Here is an 18,028-nt window from a genome sequence, read left to right on the forward strand (position 1 = left end):
TGTCTGTGGCAATGAATTCCACAGATTCACTGGCCTCTTGCTAAAGAAATTCCTTCTCCTCTCTTTTTTAAATGGATATCCCTTTAATCTGAGGCTGTGTTATCTGGTCCTAGACCCCCCCCTACCACAGGAAATATCCTCTCCACATACACTCTAACCAGGCCTTTCAATAGGATTTAATGAGATCTCTCATTCTTGGAAACTCTAGTGAGTTCAGGCCAGGGGCTGTCAAATGCTCCTCATACATTAACCCTTTCATTCTTGGGATCATTTTCGTGAACCTCCTCCAGACCACCCCCCCCAATACCAGCACATCCTTTCTTAGATAAGGGGCCAAAAACTGCTCACAATACTCCCAAGTGCCTCTGACCAACGCCTTCATCCTGTCACCTCGCAGCCTCCAGGGTTAGTCTCAGCCTGTCCTTGTAACTTGTTGCTTTATCCCTGTCCTCTACCTTCTGCCTCTTCATAATGCTTTGCTGGTTGGCAGTCTCTTCCCTCAGTGATCTTCACGATTCTGTATGCGCATCTTCCAGTGAGATTCCTCACCGCCACAGACAGACCATCCCTCTCCCTGATCGCTGCAGCATACTCCGTTCAGATTTAGGGAATATCTGCTTAAATGTCCAGCCCTGCTAATCTCCTGTCTCACCTCATCCACCTTAGCCAGCTCTGTGCTCACACTCTTCTCAGAATCAGAACCAGAACCCGGTTTATCATCACTGAAAGATTACGTGAAATCTGTTGTTTTGTGGCAGTACAGTGCAAGAAATAAAAAACTGAAAAGGTGGCTGCATAGGGTGGGAGCAAAAGAGGAGACAAGCACCCAGGGCATGCCCTTCACCACCAGGGAGGGGGTACAGACGCCTGAAGACACACACTCAGCGATTCAGGAACAGCTTCTTCCGCTCTGCCATCCCATTCCTAAATGGACATTGAACCCGTGAACACTACCTCACTTTTTAAAAATATATAATATTTTCTATTTTTTGCGCAATTTTTAATCTATTCAATATAAGTATACTGTATAAAGTATACAGGATATGATTTAATTATTTATTTTTTCTTCTAAATTATGTATTGCATTGAACTGCTGCTGCTAAGTTAACAAATTTCACATCACATGCTGGTGATAATAAACCTGATTCTGAACTTTATTTAAGTTTAGGACACTTCCCTCAGACCCATCTTACTAGCCCTTAACCTGAGCTTTAAATTTTGCCATACTGTGATCACCTTTTGTGAGAAGTTTTCCACAAGATCTTTAATTTATCCTGTGCCTTCAGATAACACCAGCTGGAAAATTCCCACCTCCCACCTTCCCAGCCTTTCCTAGTTTGTGAAGATTTAGCAAGTCATCGAAAATCTTGACAAACTTCCATAGGTGTGTTGTGGACAGTACATTCACCAAGTGCATCATGGCCTGGTATGCATACACTAATGCCCTTGAGTGGGAAATCCTACAAGAAGTAGTGGATATGACCCAGTCCATCATGGGTAAAACCCTCCCCACCATTGAGCACATCTACGTGAAGCACTGTCCCTGAAAGCAGCATCCATCATCAGGTAACCCCAGCACCCGGCCGTTCTTTTCTCACTGCCGCCATCAGAATGGAGGGGCAGGAGCCTCAGGACCACATCACCATGCTCAGGAACAGTTATTACCCTCAACCATCCATAGGACACTCGACGGCCTACAGGGACGAGGTCCAGCACCTGGCCGTGTGGTGTGCCGACAACAACCTGGCCCTTAACACCCAGAAAACCAAGGAGATCATTGTGGACTTCAGGCATGCTAGGAGCCACACTCACGTCCCCATCTACATCGACAGAACTGTAGTGGAGCGGGTATCAAGCTTCAAATTCCTTGGTGTCCACATTTCCAAGGATCTCACCTGGTCCCTGAGCTCCTCCATCCTGATCAAAAAGACGCAACAGCGCCTTTATTTCCTGCGGAGCATCAAGAAAGCTCACCTCTGTCCCAGGATACTGACTGACTTTTACCGCTGTACCATTGACAGCATACTCACCAACTGCATCTCAGTGTGGTATGGCAATTGTCCTGTATCAGACCGCAAAGCAGTCCAGCGTGTGGTGAAAACTGCCCAGCGGATTATCGACACCCAATTGCCCACCATTGAGAACATCTACCATAAACACTGCCTGGGCAGGGCGAAAAGCATTATCAAGGATGCATCTCACCCTAACCATGGACTTTTTACTCTCCTCCCATCCGGTAGGCGCTACAGGAGCCTCCGCTCCCGCACCAGCAGGCACAGGAAGAGCTTCTTCCCTGAGGCTGTGACCCTGCTGAACCTCACATCACAGCGCTAAGCAATATTGCACCCATATTGAACTGTCTCAGTACTTTTATATTTGTGTGCTGTAGCACTTACTTTTTATTCACAGTTATTTTGTAAATAACACTATTCTTTGCATTTCTGGTCAGATGCTAACTGCATTTCATTGGCTTTGTATCTGTACTCGGCACAATGACAATAAAGTTGAATCTAATCTAACCTAATCATCAGGCTCTTGAACCAGAAGCGATAACTTCACTCACCCCAACATTGAAGTGTTCCCACAAACTATGGACTCACTTTCAAAGACTCTTTATCACACGTTCTTGATATTTTTTGCTGTTTCTTTTGTTTGTATTTACAGCAAATGTCCACAAGAAAATAAATCTCAGGCTTGTATGTTGTGGTATATATGTACTTTAATAATAAATTTACTTTGAACTTTGCACCCTCCTCAAGTCATATCTCCAAGAAACCATCCTAAATACCCTCCATGAACTTGTCCCTACGTCTCCCCTGTGATTATGGCAGTACCTTCCTTACAAGCCTCTACCTTCACTGGATTCTGACAGGAACTGCCCATACATCTCCATCCCAGCTCATCCAGCAGTAGCTGCTCTCTGCCACCAGGTGGCAGCAATGCCCCATCTCGCACAAGACACCCATTGGGTTGTAACCAAAACAGCTCAGTTCCCAATCACATGACAGGGCCTGATACTCTTTTCCAGACATGCTGCCTGGCCTGCTGAGTTCCTCCAGAATTTTGTGTGTGCAGCTCAATTTCCGTTCATTTGGCCAATCGAGTCTGCTCTGCCATTCCATCACGGCTGATTTATTATCCCTCTCAACCCCATTCTCCCGCCTTCTCTGTAACCTTTGATACTCTGACTAATCAAGAACCTCTCAACCTCTGCTTTAAATAGAACCAATGACTTGGCCTCCACAGCCCTTATGGCAATTCACCACCCTCTGGCTAAAGAAATTCCTCCTCATTTCCATTCTAAAAGGACGCTCCTCTATTCTGAGGCTGTGTCCTCTGGTTTTAGACTCTCCCACCACAGGAAACATCCTCTCCACATCAACTCTATCAAGGCCTTTCACCATTCGATAGGTTTCACCCCTCATTCTTCTGAATTCTAGTGAATACAGGCCCAGAGCCATCAGATACTCTTCATATGACAAACCATTCAGTCCTGGAATCATTTTCATGAACCTTTGAACCCTCTCAAGTTTCAGCACATCCTTTCTAAGGTAAGGGGACCAATAACGGCTCACAATACTCCAGGTGAGGCCTCACCAGTGCTGTATAAAGTCTCACCATTACATCCTTGCTTTTATATTCTAGTCCTCTCGAACTGAACACTAATATCTCATTTGCCTTCCTCACCACAGACTCAACATACAAGTTAACCTTTAGAGAATCCTGCACAACAACTCCCAAGTCCCTTTGTGCCTCAGTTTTTTTGTATTTTCTCTCCATTTAGAAAAGTCAACAATTTTATTTCTCCTACTGAAGTGCATGGCCATACACTTTCTGACACTGTATTCCATATCCCATTTCTTTGTCCATTCTCCTAATCTGTCGAAGTTCTCCTATAGCCTTTCTACCTTCTCAAAACTACCTGCCCCTCTACCTGTCTTTATATTGTTTGCAAACTTTGCAACAAAGCCATCAATTCCATCATCCAAGTCATTGAAAAGTACCCCAAAACCACATCCTTAACAATCGATTCCAATACCTTCACAAGCACTGAGGTCAGACTAACTGGTCTATAGTTTCCTTCCTTCTGCCTCTCTCCCTTCTTGAAGAGTGGAGTGTCATTTACAATTTTTCAGTCTTCCAGAACCATTCCAGAATCTAGTGGCTCTTGAAAGGTCATTACTAATGCCTCCACAATCTCTTCAGCCACCTCTTTCAGAACCCTGGGGTGGACACCATCTGGTCCAGGTGACTCATCTACCTTCAGACCTTTCTTAATAACCTTCTCTCTAGTTATGGTAACTTCATACACCTCATGACCCATGACCCCTGGAACTTCCACCACACTGCTAGTGTCTTCCCCGGTGAAGACTGATGCAAAATGCTTATTCAGTTTGTCTGCCATTTCATGGTTCCCATTACTACCTCTCCAGCATTGTTTCCCAACGGTCCAATTCCACTCTCACCTCTCTTTTACACTTTGCGTATCTGAAGAAACTTTTGGTATCCTCTTCAATATTATTGGCTAGCTTACTTTCATGTTTCATCTTTACCTTCTTCTCAACTTTTTTAGTTGCATTCTGTTGGTTTATAAAAGCTTCCCATTCCTCTAACTTCCCACTAATATTTGCTCTATCATATACCCTCTCTTTGGCTTTTATTTTGGCTTTGACTTCTCTTGTTAGCCACAGTTGTGTCATCTTTCCTTCAGAAAACTTCTTCCTCTTTGGGGTGTTTATGTCCTGTGCCTTCTGAATTGCTTCCAGAAATTCCAGCCATTGCTGCCCTGCCATCATCCCTGCCAGTGTTCTTTTCAATCTCCCACTTAAGAAAGCTGATGACTCTATCCATGATGTCCGGGGCCCTGGCACCCAGAGGAAGCATACGATGCAGGAATCTCGTTTTCACCTACAGAACCTCCCGTTTGTTCCCCTAACTAACGAATCCCCTCTCACCACAGTGTGCCTCTTCACCCCTCTTCCCTTCTGAGTCAGAGTCAGACTCAGTGCCAGAGACTCGACCACTGTAACTTTCCCCTGTTAGGTCACCCCACCCTCTCAACAGTATCCAAAGTGATATACCTGTTGTTGAGGGGGATGGCCACAGGGGTACTCTACACTGGCTCCCTAACCCATTTCCCCTTCCTGTCACCCAGTTTCCTGTGTCCTTGGGTGTAACTGCCTCTCTACATGTCCTATCTGTCACCCCCTCAGCCTCCCGAATGATCCAGAGTTCATCCAGGTCCAGCTCCAACTCCTTAACGCGGTTTGTTAGAAGCTGCAGCTGGACACACTTCCCCTCTCATTCTTCTAAACCCCAGCGAGTACAGGCCCAGATTCATCAATCACTCCTCATACATTAACCCTTTTATTCCTGGGATCATTCTCGTGAGCCTCTCCAAGACCAGCACATCCTCTCTTAGATAAGGGGGCCGAATCTGCTCACAATACGTCCGACTGATGCTTTATAAAGCCATTTGCCCACATTTACCTGCTGAAACTCCCCAGCCAATCCACGTGCATCGGCATGTCTGAACACACACACACACACACACACAATGATCTAGTAACAGCTTCTTCCCCTCTGCCATCAGGTTTCTGAATGGCCATGAACCCTCTGACAATACCTGCCGCTCTGCATCTCCACTACTTATTCAGGTGCAATTCTTGGTGATTCGCTGTCTTTGCACTGTACCACTGCTGCAAAAGTGTTATTTACTTTATTTGGGATACAGGTCCTTGTGGCACAGCAGCCACTCACGGATTTAACCCGAGTTAATCACAGGACAATTTACCGTGAATAATTAACCTACCCTTGGGACTGTGGGAGGAAACCAGAGCACCTGGAGAAAACCGTCGCGGTTCACGGGGAGAATTAGAGACAGCGTCAGAATTGAGGTCTGGACTGTGATGCCCTGAGCTGTACTAGTGTCACACTAACAGGAAGACAGTGACAACGAAGCTGACTGTAAGAGTGTTCCTGGCCCGTCCTGCGCCGTCCCGTTGCCCTGCCGGACTGTGTGTGGCGTGAGCAGTGACACCAGCCTCACCTGCAGCCTGAGCTCGGCCTCCTGTAACGCTTGTTCCACCATGAGCAGGGACCTCTGCAGCTGCTGGTTCTCCTCGTCGACACCCTGGATGTCGGCTCGCACGCGGCCGATGGCCACCCTGGTGCTGTTTTGGTCGGCCAGCTGCGCCGCCCTCGCTCTCTCGCCCTCCTGCTTGATCTCCCGGCCTAGCAGCTGCGCTCGGTGGCCCATCCCCAGCAGACTCTCCGCCACCTCTTGCATGTTCCCCTTCAGTTCCTCCAAGCGGCTCAGGAGCTCCCTCTCCCTCCACCGCTCTGCCTGCAGTTCCCGCTCCCAGTAGCCCTCCTCCTCCTCCTCATCCCCCTCCTCAGTCCTCCTTGCCGCTCCCTCCTCCGACTCTCTGGGCTGCCTCCTGCTCGCCGTCTCCGCCAAGCAGGCGCCGTGCCTCTCCGCAAGCTCCCTCAGCTGCCTCTGCTGTCGCTGGATCAGCTGGACCAGGTCCTCCTTGGCGGGGGGGCCCGCTTCGGCCCCCCGCGACTTCCACTTCTCCCGCTGGGAGCGGTCGGGCGCCCCACCGGTGAAGGTCAGGGACTTCTTGGGCCGGCTGTGGGCAAGTCCTGGGCTGGGGTTCTCCGGGGCGGTGTGGCCAGTACGGCGCAGGATGAACTGGATGTCGCGGGCAGACTGGCCACATGCGGTCAGCAGCTGGACAGGACACTCGGTTGGCATCAGCTGGCGCTCGCTGCCCTGGAAACTCTGAATCAGCACATAACGGCCTGTCTGACCTGCAGCAGGGAGCAAAGGGCACAGGGTCAGAGGCATCACAGCTGGGGCAGAGGGCACAGGGTCAGAGGCATCACAGTGGGGGCAGAGGGCACAAGGTCAGAGGTTTCAAGGTAGGAGCAAAGATCAAAGGGTGAGGGATCTGCGATGGGGACAAGGATGGGGTCAAGGGTCCCGCAGAGGGAGCAGAGGTTGAGATCCTGTGGAGCAATAAAGGTGAAGAAGTCAGAGATGGGAATGGGGTGCAGTGGGACCCAGCGCCATCCATCTGCAGTCGTGTGTCTGCGACTTGGGTCAGGCCGCCAGCGTGTGAGCGGCTGGTGACAGGAGGAGGCAGCGAAGCAGGCCCCAGGACCATTGGACAGAAACGGGATCGATAGGGTGACAGGAATGAGGAGCAACAGCGACTGGAGGGTCAGAGGCCGCGTGTCCTCATCCCTCATACATTCCCAGGTAGGTGACTGGAATCACACCCCATCTATACCACCCAGCTGTCTCTGCCCAAACCCTCATAACGCTTCACTGTCTCCCCTAACCCCTAAACCCCCATTCCATCTCCACAACCACCCCATCACCCCTCGTCTCCCACCCAAACTCCTCCCTCACCGCCCATCTCCCCCCTCACCCATCTCCACAACCACCCCACTGCCCTCCTCTCCCACCCAAACACCTCCCTCACCACCCACCCATCTCCACAACCACCCCACCGCACGCCTCTCCCACCCAAACCCCTCCCTCACCACCCACCCATCTCCACAACCACCCCACCGCACGCCTCTCCCACCCAAACCCCTCCCTCACCATCCACCCATCTCCACAACACCCCATCACCCCCTCTCCCACCCAAACCCCTCCCTCACCACCCATCTCCACAACCACCCCATCACCCCCTCTCCCACCCAAACCCCTCCCTCACCGCCCACCCATCTCCACAACACCCCATCATCCCTCCTCTCCCACCCAAACACCTCCCTCACCACCCATCCATCTCTCCACCCTCACCCATCTCCACAACCACCTCATCACCCCCTCTCCCACCCAAACCCCTCCCTCACCACCCACCCATCTCCCCCCACCCATCTCCACAACCACCCCATCACCCCCTCTCCCACCCAAACACTTCCCTCACCACCCACCCCACACCACAACCACCCCATCACCCCTCCTCTCCCACCCAAACCCTCCCCTCACCACCCACCCATCTCCACAACACCTCGTCATCCCTCCTCTCCCACCCAAACACCTCCCTCACCACCCACCCATCTCCACAACACCCCACTGCCCTCCTCTCCCACCCAAACCCCTCCCTCACCACCCACCCATCTCCACAACACCCCATCATCTCTCCCACCCAAACCCCTCCCTCACCACCCATCCATCTCCACAACCACCCCCTCTCCCACCCAAACCCCTCCCTCACCACCCACCCATCTCCACAACAACCCCACCAGCCCCCTCTCCCACCCAATCCCCTCCCTCACTGCCCACCCATCTCCACAACCACCCCATCACCCCTCGTCTCCCACCCAAACTCCTCCCTCACCGCCCATCTCCCCCCTCACCCATCTCCACAACCACCCCACTGCCCTCCTCTCCCACCCAAACACCTCCCTCACCACCCACCCATCTCCACAACCACCCCACCGCACGCCTCTCCCACCCAAACCCCTCCCTCACCACCCACCCATCTCCACAACCACCCCACCGCACGCCTCTCCCACCCAAACTCCTCCCTCACCACCCACCCATCTCCACAACACCCCATCACCCCCTCTCCCACCCAAACCCCTCCCTCACCACCCATCTCCACAACCACCCCATCACCCCCTCTCCCACCCAAACCCCTCCCTCACCGCCCACCCATCTCCACAACACCCCATCATCCCTCCTCTCCCACCCAAACACCTCCCTCACCACCCATCCATCTCTCCACCCTCACCCATCTCCACAACCACCTCATCACCCCCTCTCCCACCCAAACCCCTCCCTCACCACCCACCCATCTCCCCCCACCCATCTCCACAACCACCCCATCACCCCCTCTCCCACCCAAACACTTCCCTCACCACCCACCCATCTCCACAACCACCCCATCACCCCTCCTCTCCCACCCAAACCCTCCCCTCACCACCCACCCATCTCCACAACACCTCGTCATCCCTCCTCTCCCACCCAAACACCTCCCTCACCACCCACCCATCTCCACAACACCCCACTGCCCTCCTCTCCCACCCAAACCCTCCCTCACCACCCACCCATCTCCACAACCACCCCACCACCCCCTCTCCCACCCAAACCCCTCCCTCACCACCCACCCATCTCCACAACCACCCCATCACCCCCTCTCCCACCCAAACCCTCCATCACCACCCACCCATCTCCACAACACCCCATCATCTCTCCCACCCAAACCCCTCCCTCACCACCCATCCATCTCCACAACCACCCCCTCTCCCACCCAAACCCCTCCCTCACCACCCACCCATCTCCACAACAACCCCACCAGCCCCCTCTCCCACCCAATCCCCTCCCTCACTGCCCACCCATCTCCACAACCACCCCATCACCCCCTCTCCCACCCAAACCCCTCCCTCACCACCCACCCATCTCCACAACCACCCCACCACCCCCTCTCCCACCCAATCCCTCCCCTCACCACCCACCCATCTCCACAACACCCCATCATCACCCCCTCTCCCACCCAAACTCCTCCCTCACCACCCACCCATCTCCACAACCACCCCATCACCCCCTCTCCCACCCAAACCCTTCCCTCACCGCCCACCCATCTCCACAACAACCCCATCACCCCCTCTCCCACTCAAACCCCTCCCTCACCACCCACCCATCTCCACAACCACCCCACCACTCCCCTCTCCCACCCAAACCCCTCCCTCACCGCCCACCCATCTCCACAACCACCCCATCACCCCCTCTCCCACCCAAACACCTCCCTCACCACCCACCCATCTCCACAACCACCCCACCGCACCCCTCTCCCACCCAAACCCCTCCCTTCACAGCCCATTCGTCCCCACCCACCTCTGCCCCAAAGCCCCCCACCCTGGTTCTGCTACTCACCTATGGCCTGTGCCAGAGCGATCACGACTTGCTGGCAGTTGGTGTCCTCGGTCACCCCGCACACCACTCTCTGTACACCCTCCACCCACACCTTCAGCTCCATCAGGGTGCTGGCCGACACTGGCATCGGGGCCCCACGTGGGCACTGCTCTGCAACAGGGAGAGGGCCCTCAGCAACGGGTGAGAACAGTGATCCCTGGCACCCCTCACCCTGTCCCACCTAGCCATCCTTACTTACCATCCCTCCCACAGAGTGACCCTCTGTACTGGTCCAACAGTCCGTCCTGGTCCGAGCACACAGACCCCGTGACAGGAAAGCTCACTAGCATCTTCAGGAGACTAAAGAAATTTAAAATGTCCCCTTTGACCCTCACCAATTTTTATCGATACACCACAGAAAGTTTTCTATCGAGATGCATTACAGCTCGGGACGGCAACAGCTCTGCCTGTGACCACAGAGAGTGTGGACACAGCTCAGCATATCATAGAAACCAGCCTCCCCTCCATGGACTCTGTCTACACGTCTCACTGCCTCAGTAAAGCAGCCAGTGTAATCAGAGACCCCACTTACACCGGACATTGAATCTTCTCCCCTCTCCCATCGGGCAGAAGATACAAAAGCCTGAAAGCACATCCCACCGGCTGAAGGACAACTTCTACCCCACTGTTATAGGATTATTGAATGGGCTTCTTGTACGATAAGGACATTTAACCTCACAATCTAGCTCGTTATGACCTCGCACCTTATTGTCCATCTTCACTGCATTTTATTTGTAGTTGTTACACTTTGTTCTGCATTCTGTTATTGTTTTACCTTGTTCTATCTCAACGGTCATAAGACCATAATCATGATTATCCGCCCAGTCTGCCAGAGCTGCCTTCACATGCTAGGACAGGCCAGTCCTGATCTCCCCAGCTTACAAGGCTCGCCAGCCACTCTCGCCTGGTCTCACGAGCCTGTCAAAGCAGTGGTCAGAGGTGTGGCTGCTGTGGTATGAACATAGGTACTTGGAGCTACAGGTGAGGGCGGAGTGTCTGCTGGGGCCCAAAGTGGGCCCTCAGTGGTTGGGAAAGTGTTAGGGTCTATAATTAAAGATGAGGTTTCGGGGTACTTGGAGACTAATGATAAAATAAGTCAAAGTCAGCATGGTTTCTGTAAAGGGAAATCTTGCCTGACAAATCTTCGAGGAAGTATCAAGCAGGGTGGACAAAGGAGAGGCAGTGGGTGTCATTTACTTGGATTTTCAGAAGGCATTTGATAAGACGTCACACATGAGGCTGCTGAACAAGATAAAATCCTATGGTGTTACAGGAAAGATACTGGCATGGATAGAGGAATGGCTGACAGGCAGGAGGCAGCGAGTGGGAATGAAAGGGGGCCTGTTCTGGTTGGCTGTCAATGACTAACGGTGTTCCTCAGGGGTCAGTATTAGGACTGCTGCTTTTCACATTGTTTGTCAGTGATTTAGATAATGGAATTGATGGCTTTGTGGTAAAGTTTGCAGATGATATGAAGATAGGTGGAGAGGTAGGTAGTTCTGAGGAAACAATGCAATTGCAGTAGGACATAGACAAGTCGGAAGAATGGGCAAAAAAGTGGCAGATGGAATACAGTGTTGGGAAATGTATGAAAATGCATTTTGGTAAAAGGAACAATAGTGTGGACTATTATCTAAATGGGGAGAAAATTCAAACATCAGAGGTGCAGAGGGACTTGGGAGTCCTCGTACAAGACTCCCAGAAGTTTAATTTACAGTTTGAGTCTGTGGTAAAGAAGGTAAATGCAATGTTGGCATTTATTTCAAGGGGAATAGAATATAAAAACAAGGAGATAATGCTGAGGCTTTATAAGACACTGGTCAGGCTGCACTTGGAGTTTTGTCAACAGTTTTGGGCCCCATATCTCAAAGAAAGTGTTGTCATTGGAGAGTCCAGAGGAGGTTCACGAGGATGATTCTGGGAATGAAGGGGTTAACATATGAGGAGTGTTTGGCAGCTTTGGGCCTGAACTCACTGGAATTTAGAAGAATGTGTGGGGATCTTATTGAAACCTACTGAATGTTGAAAGGACTAGATAGGGTGGATGTGGAGAGGGTGTTTTCTATGGTGGGGGTATCCAGAACTAGAGGGCACAATCTCAAAACTGAGGGGTGACCTGTTAGAACAGAAGTAAGGAGGATTTTTTTCCACCAGAGAGTGGTGAATCTGTGGAATGCTCTGCCACAGACTGTGGTGGAGGCGAAGTCCGTGGGTATATTTAAGGTGGAAGTTGATCGTTTCCTGATCGGTCAGGGCATCAAAGGATATTGTGAGAAGGCGGGTGTGTGGGGTTGAGTGGGATCTGGGATCAGTCATGATGGAATGGCGGAGCAGAGTTGATGGGCTGAATGGCCTAATTCTGCTCCTGTGTTTGATGGTGTTAAAGGGAAGTGAGCTGCCCCGGAATGGACATGCCAAGCCCCTTCACCAGACATGCTACCCTCCTGGACACCCCATAACCAACGGCTCTGTATCGTTCTCCGGAGAGCGAAGGACATGACGAGGCAGAGAAGAGATCAGGGTCATCCACTGCAACCAAGACCTCAGCTGTGATGACCACTCGAGCTAGAGAGAGTGGGATTTCCCCAGTGCAATACCCTTTTCACTTAGAAACCACCACACAGGTCTCCTGTCATTGTTGTATGTGACAGACAAGCAACACCTCAACGCACTGTGAAATGATCTGACCTGTATAAACAGAGCACAGCACAAACTTTTCACTGTAGCACGGCAATTGGAACAAAACTGATTTCCTATCGCATCCCACATAGTACAGAGAATATCACCAGCGTGCTGGGGGGAAGCAGTTGGCGGGTAGGGTGTGGCAGTGAGCCGCACTGGAGTGCGGAGAGTCTGGAGGAAGTTCCAGCGTGCTGGGGGGGTGGGGAGGGAGGGAGGGACAGAGCCTGAGAATGCTGATCACATTCCTCGGCCGCTCTGCATTCCAGGGCAGAGCCAGGTTGAGCAATGTTACTCTGACACCATCACATGCCTGGCGTAGTAAAGGGTATTAATCATCACACGACAATTACCGGCGAGAGGGAAACTCCGCTTGGCAAATTCAGGCAGTTCTTGAGGACAGAGAGGGCAGGGCTGATGACTGGGGAGCAAATGGATGCAGTGTCACCCGAGTGCCAAAAGACTTCCGAGAAATTTGCCTCAGTAAAGCAGCCAAAGACCTCACTCACCCCGGATATTCTTCCCCCCCACCGCCCCCGCCCCCCCGGGCTCAAGGAGAACTTCTACCCACTGTTCAGACTTTTTAAACATCTCTTATACAATCAGATTGTACTATGTCATAGTCATAGTGAGGCACGGCACAGAAACAGGCCCTTCAGCCCATTTAGTCCATGCTGGACTATTTAAACTGTCTACTCTCATAGCCTCCATATTCCTGACATCGTCATACCTATCCAAACTTCTCTTAAACATTGAAATCGAGCTCCCATGCACCTCTTGCATAGGACACTCATTCCACACTCTCATGGCCCTCTGAGTAAAGAAGTTTCTCCTCATGTTCCCCTTAAACTTTCACCTTTCATGTTAACCCATGACCTCTAGTTGTGGTCCCACCCAGTCTCAGTGGAAAAGCCTGCTTGCATGACCCTATCAAAGAGCTGATTGTAGACTTCAGAAAGAGTTAGAACAAAGGACCATGTACCAACCCTCAGAGAGATCAGAAGTGGAGAGAGTGAGCTCGTTCCTGGGTGCCAAGATCTCTGAGGATCTAACCTGATCCCAACATATCGATGCAGCCATAAAGAAGGCAAGACAGCGGCTATACTTTATTAGGAGTTTGAGGAGATTTAGTTTGTCACCTAAAACGCTCGAGAACTTCTACAGATGTACGGTGGAGAGCATTCAGACAGGCTGCATCACCATCTGGTATGTGGGGGGTGGAGGCAGGAGGCTACTGCTCAGGATCGAATGAAGTTGTTAAAGTAGTCATCTCCATCTTGGGTACTAGCCTCTGTAGTATCCAGGACATCTTCAAGGACCGGTGCCTCAGGAAGGCGTTCTCCATCATTGAGGGCCCCCATCACCCAGAACATGCTCTCTTCTCATTGATACCGTCAGGAAGGAGGTACAGAAGCCTGAAGGCACACTCAGAGTTTGAGGAACAGCTTCTTCCCCTCTGCCATCCAATTTCTAAATAGACATTGAACCCGTGAACACTACCTCACTACTTTTTTATTTCTGTTATTTTGCATAACTTATTTTAGCTTCACTATTTAATATGCATATACAGTGTCTATAAAAAGTATTCAGCCCTCTTGGAAGTTTTCATGTTTTACTGTTTTACAACATTGAATCGCAGTGGATTTAATTTGGCTTTTTTGACACTGATCAACAGAGAAAAACAGTATTCCCAGATCCATTTGTTGTACCACACTTCTCTGTGCCCGATCGTTCACTGTGTAAAACCTACCCCCTGTTAGTCCTACCAAAGTGCAACAGCTCACAGGCTGAGGGTAGCAGACACCAACAGAATCAACAAACTCATTCGTAAGGCCAGTGATGTTGTGGGGATGGAACTGGACTCTCTCACAGTGGTGTCTGAAAAGAGGATGCTGTCTAAGTTGCATGCCATCTTGGACAATGTCTCCCATCCACTACATAATGTACTGGGTGGGCACAGGAGTACATTCAGCCAGAGACTCATTCCACCGAGATGCAGCACAGAGCGTCATAGGAAGTCATTCCTGCCTGTGGCCATCAAACTTTACAACTCCTCCCTTGGAGGGTCAGACACCCTGAGCCAATAGGCTGGTCCTGGACTTATTTCCTGGCGTAATTTACATATTACTATTTAACTATTTATGGTTTTATTACTATTTAATTATTTATGGTGCAACTGTAATGAAAACCAATTTCCCCCGGGATCAATAAAGTATGACTATGACTCACACTTGTCTGCATAAAATTCCACCTGACATTTTTCAGCCCATCTTTCCAGCTGGCTCAGATCCCACCACAAGCCAAGATCGCCTTCCTCACTGAGCACTGCACCCCCAGTCTTGGTGTCATCAGCAAGTTTGCTGATCCAGTTAACCACATTATCATCCAGATCACTGATATAGGTGACAAACAACAATGGACCCAGAACAGGTTCCTGCAGCACACCACTAGTCACAGGCCTCCAGTCAGGGCAACCATCTACTACCACTCTCTGGCTTCTCCCGCAAAGCCAACGTCTAATCCAATTTACTACCTCATTCTGAATGCTGAGTGGCTGAACCTTCCTGACCAACCTCCCATGTGGGACCTTGTCAAATGCCTTACTAAAGTCCACGAAGACAACATCCACTGCCTTGCCTTCATCCACTTTCCTGGTAACTTCCTTGAAAAACCAATAAGATTGGTTAGACATGATCTATCACGCACAAAGCCATGCCACGATCCTTAATGAGCCTATAATTTCCTGGTTTATTCTTAAAGCCTTTCTTAAACATCAGAACGACATTGGCTATCTTCCAATCTTCTGATATCTCATCTGTCACTAAGGATGATTTAAATATCTCTGCAATTTCTGCATTTGCCTCCTGCAGGGTCCAAGGGAAGAGCTCGTCAGACCCTGGGGATTTATCCAGCCTAACAGTTGTGGGACTTGAGGACCCGAGTTATCAGGAAAGGCTCAATAGGTTTGGACTTTATTCCGTGAAATGTAGGAGAGTGAGGGGACGTGCGATAGAGGTATATAGATTTATATAGGAGAATGAGGGGAGGTGTGACAGACGTACACAAAATTACGAGGACTGTAGATAGGGTCAATGCAAGCAGACTTTTTCCACTAAGAAAAGAAATTCTGCAGATGCTGGACACCCAAGCGACACAAACAACACACTGGGAAAGGTGCAGGACTGCAGAATGGTCTCAGCCCAAAATGCTAACTGTACTCTCCTCCACAGATGCTGCCTGGCCTGCTGAGTTCCTCCAGCATTTTGTGTGCCTTGCAATTTCCACTAAGGTTGTGTGAGTCTACAACTTGAGGCTATAGGTCAAGGGTGAAAGGTGAACCTGAGGGGGAACTTCTTTACACCGATGGTACATGATGGGAAGGGTATGGAGGGTGTGTGTCCACAGGTCTAGGCAGAAGACCAGGCATGCATGGACTAGATAGGCCAAAGGGCCTGGTTCTGTCTTGTATTGCTCTAAAAGTCTGGAGAGAAGGCCATCTAGCCTGCTAACACACCCTCAGTAGTTTCAAAGTGTACCGTCTACAAAATCCACCACAGTTACTCACTGTGGCTACTCAGATCCGAAAAGTCCAGATGAGTAGAGGGGTGTTTGGGTCCAAGTTCATAACTCTCTGAATGTGGCTACGTTCAAGAGTCAAGGGATTGAGTTCAGGAAGTCATGTTGTACCTTTATAAAACTCTAGTTAGCCTTCATCTGGAATACTGCATACAGTTCTGGTCACCCCATTACAGAAAAGATGTTGAGGCTTTGGAGAGGGTGCAGGAGAGGTTCACCAGGCTGCTGCCTGGATTAGAGGGCATGTGCTATCATGAGAGGCTGGACAAACTTGGGTTGTTTTCTCTGGAGGGTCGGAGGCTGAGGGAGATCTGATAGACATTTATAAGATTATGAGGGGCATGGATAGAGGAGACAGACGGTATCTTTTTTCCAGGGTTGAAATGTCTAATACCAGAGGTCATGCATTTAAGGTGAGAGGGATAATTTCAATGGAGATGTGAGGGACAAGGTTTTTTTTATTCAGAGGGTGGTGGGTGTGTGGAACGCACTGCCTGGGGTGGTGGTAGGGGCAGATACATTACAGACATTTAGATAGGCACATGAATGTGAGGATAATGGAGGGATCTGGACATTGTGTAGGCAGAAGAGATTAGGTTAGTTGGCCATTTGATTACTAATTGAATTGGTTCAGCACAACACTGTGGGCCAAAGGGCCTGTTCTGTTCTATTCTCCATGTTCTCCCTTATCGTTCTCCCACACAAACAGACAAAGTGAATATCCCCATCGCCAGGGTGATGACAGATAAGAAATAAATGCTAGCATTGGAAGCAGCAATCTTGCCCTGTAAATGAACAATCCAAAGACATTAAGGTTAGGGTTAGTACGCTGTCTGTATGCTGCATTATTGTCAGAAGCTTGGCCATTCTTGCGGGCTGCCCCCAGCACAATCCTCAGACTGTTGGTTGTTGACGTAAACAATGCATTTCACTGTTTGTTTTGATGTACGTGTGACAAATAAAGCTAAGCTTTATCTCATTTTTTTGTTGGTCCAGGGTTAACAAAGTGGATAGAGTGGGTAATCTTTAACCACTCACATCCTCCATACTCTAGCAAACACTGTCCAGGCCGCTGGGATAAAGTTTCACTGGTTGGGGGGGGGGATGTGGGGAAGTGCCCCAAGGAGGGGGTGGGAAAGTGCCAGAGGGATTGGACCCCAGTCAGTGGCAAATTGAACTCGTGTACCTTGAGTTCATGAGTGGGTGGGGAAGAGTCGGACTGAGTAAGTGGTTCGGAATCAGAATCATTATCATTGACATCACAGGATCACAGGACATCCTCTGAGCGCGACCCCCCACCCCACCCCGACTGGGTGACCATAAACCAGGAGCCTGGGACTGAAGTGCAGCCAGAACTTGAGGAGCAGCCCCTTCAGATATTCACACGGGCTGCAACCCCTCACATCCATGGGGGCATGGTACATTGACTCCTCCCGGCCACAGACAAGACAGGTGGACAGAGTAACAGTGAAGCTGCTCGGGAATCTATTACACGGTACTGCCCTGTACAAAACCCCTCCGCCCCAGGTCCCCAATGTACAGGGGAATGACCCCTGCACAGACAGACTTCCGCTGGTGGCCTCCCTCACTGCCTGATGGTAAGCCAGGCTGCCACAGTGTGCCCGGACGGCAGGCGAGGGCACTGAAGTGAGAAATATGCAACGGGAGCCCGTACGAGAACCATCTCGACACATCGTGGAACGGCATGGCGGGCATCTGTCAGACAGCTCACGCTATGTGGGACCAGCTTGCAAAGGAGATCTCGAGGTTTGGGTCCAGCAGAGTGGGGAGCCACCGCACACCCCTGAGCTACCCTCCACACCCACTGTGGCAGGATGGGAA

General features: G+C 50.7%; 1 protein-coding gene across 3 annotated transcripts in view; it reads right to left on the minus strand.

Moving 5' to 3' along the window:
- The window catches only part of LOC134353545 (ras association domain-containing protein 8-like), a 36,362-nt gene that overhangs the window by 5,910 nt on the left and 12,424 nt on the right, over positions 1-18,028 (minus strand). For 2 of the 3 annotated variants that reach the window (XM_063061555.1, XM_063061556.1), the window contains exons 2-3: positions 9,893-10,037; positions 6,050-6,813 (exon numbers count right to left, since the gene is read on the minus strand). In XM_063061555.1, coding sequence (XP_062917625.1) covers positions 6,050-6,813; positions 9,893-10,019 — 891 coding nt within the window. In that variant the 5' untranslated portion in view covers positions 10,020-10,037. Of the gene's footprint in view, positions 1-6,049; positions 6,814-9,892; positions 10,043-18,028 lie in introns of all 3 variants that reach the window. The other variant, XM_063061554.1, reaches the window with a different exon arrangement.

Source organism: Mobula hypostoma, chromosome 11, assembly GCF_963921235.1.
Source record: "Mobula hypostoma chromosome 11, sMobHyp1.1, whole genome shotgun sequence".
Taxonomy (NCBI): domain Eukaryota; kingdom Metazoa; phylum Chordata; class Chondrichthyes; order Myliobatiformes; family Myliobatidae; genus Mobula; species Mobula hypostoma.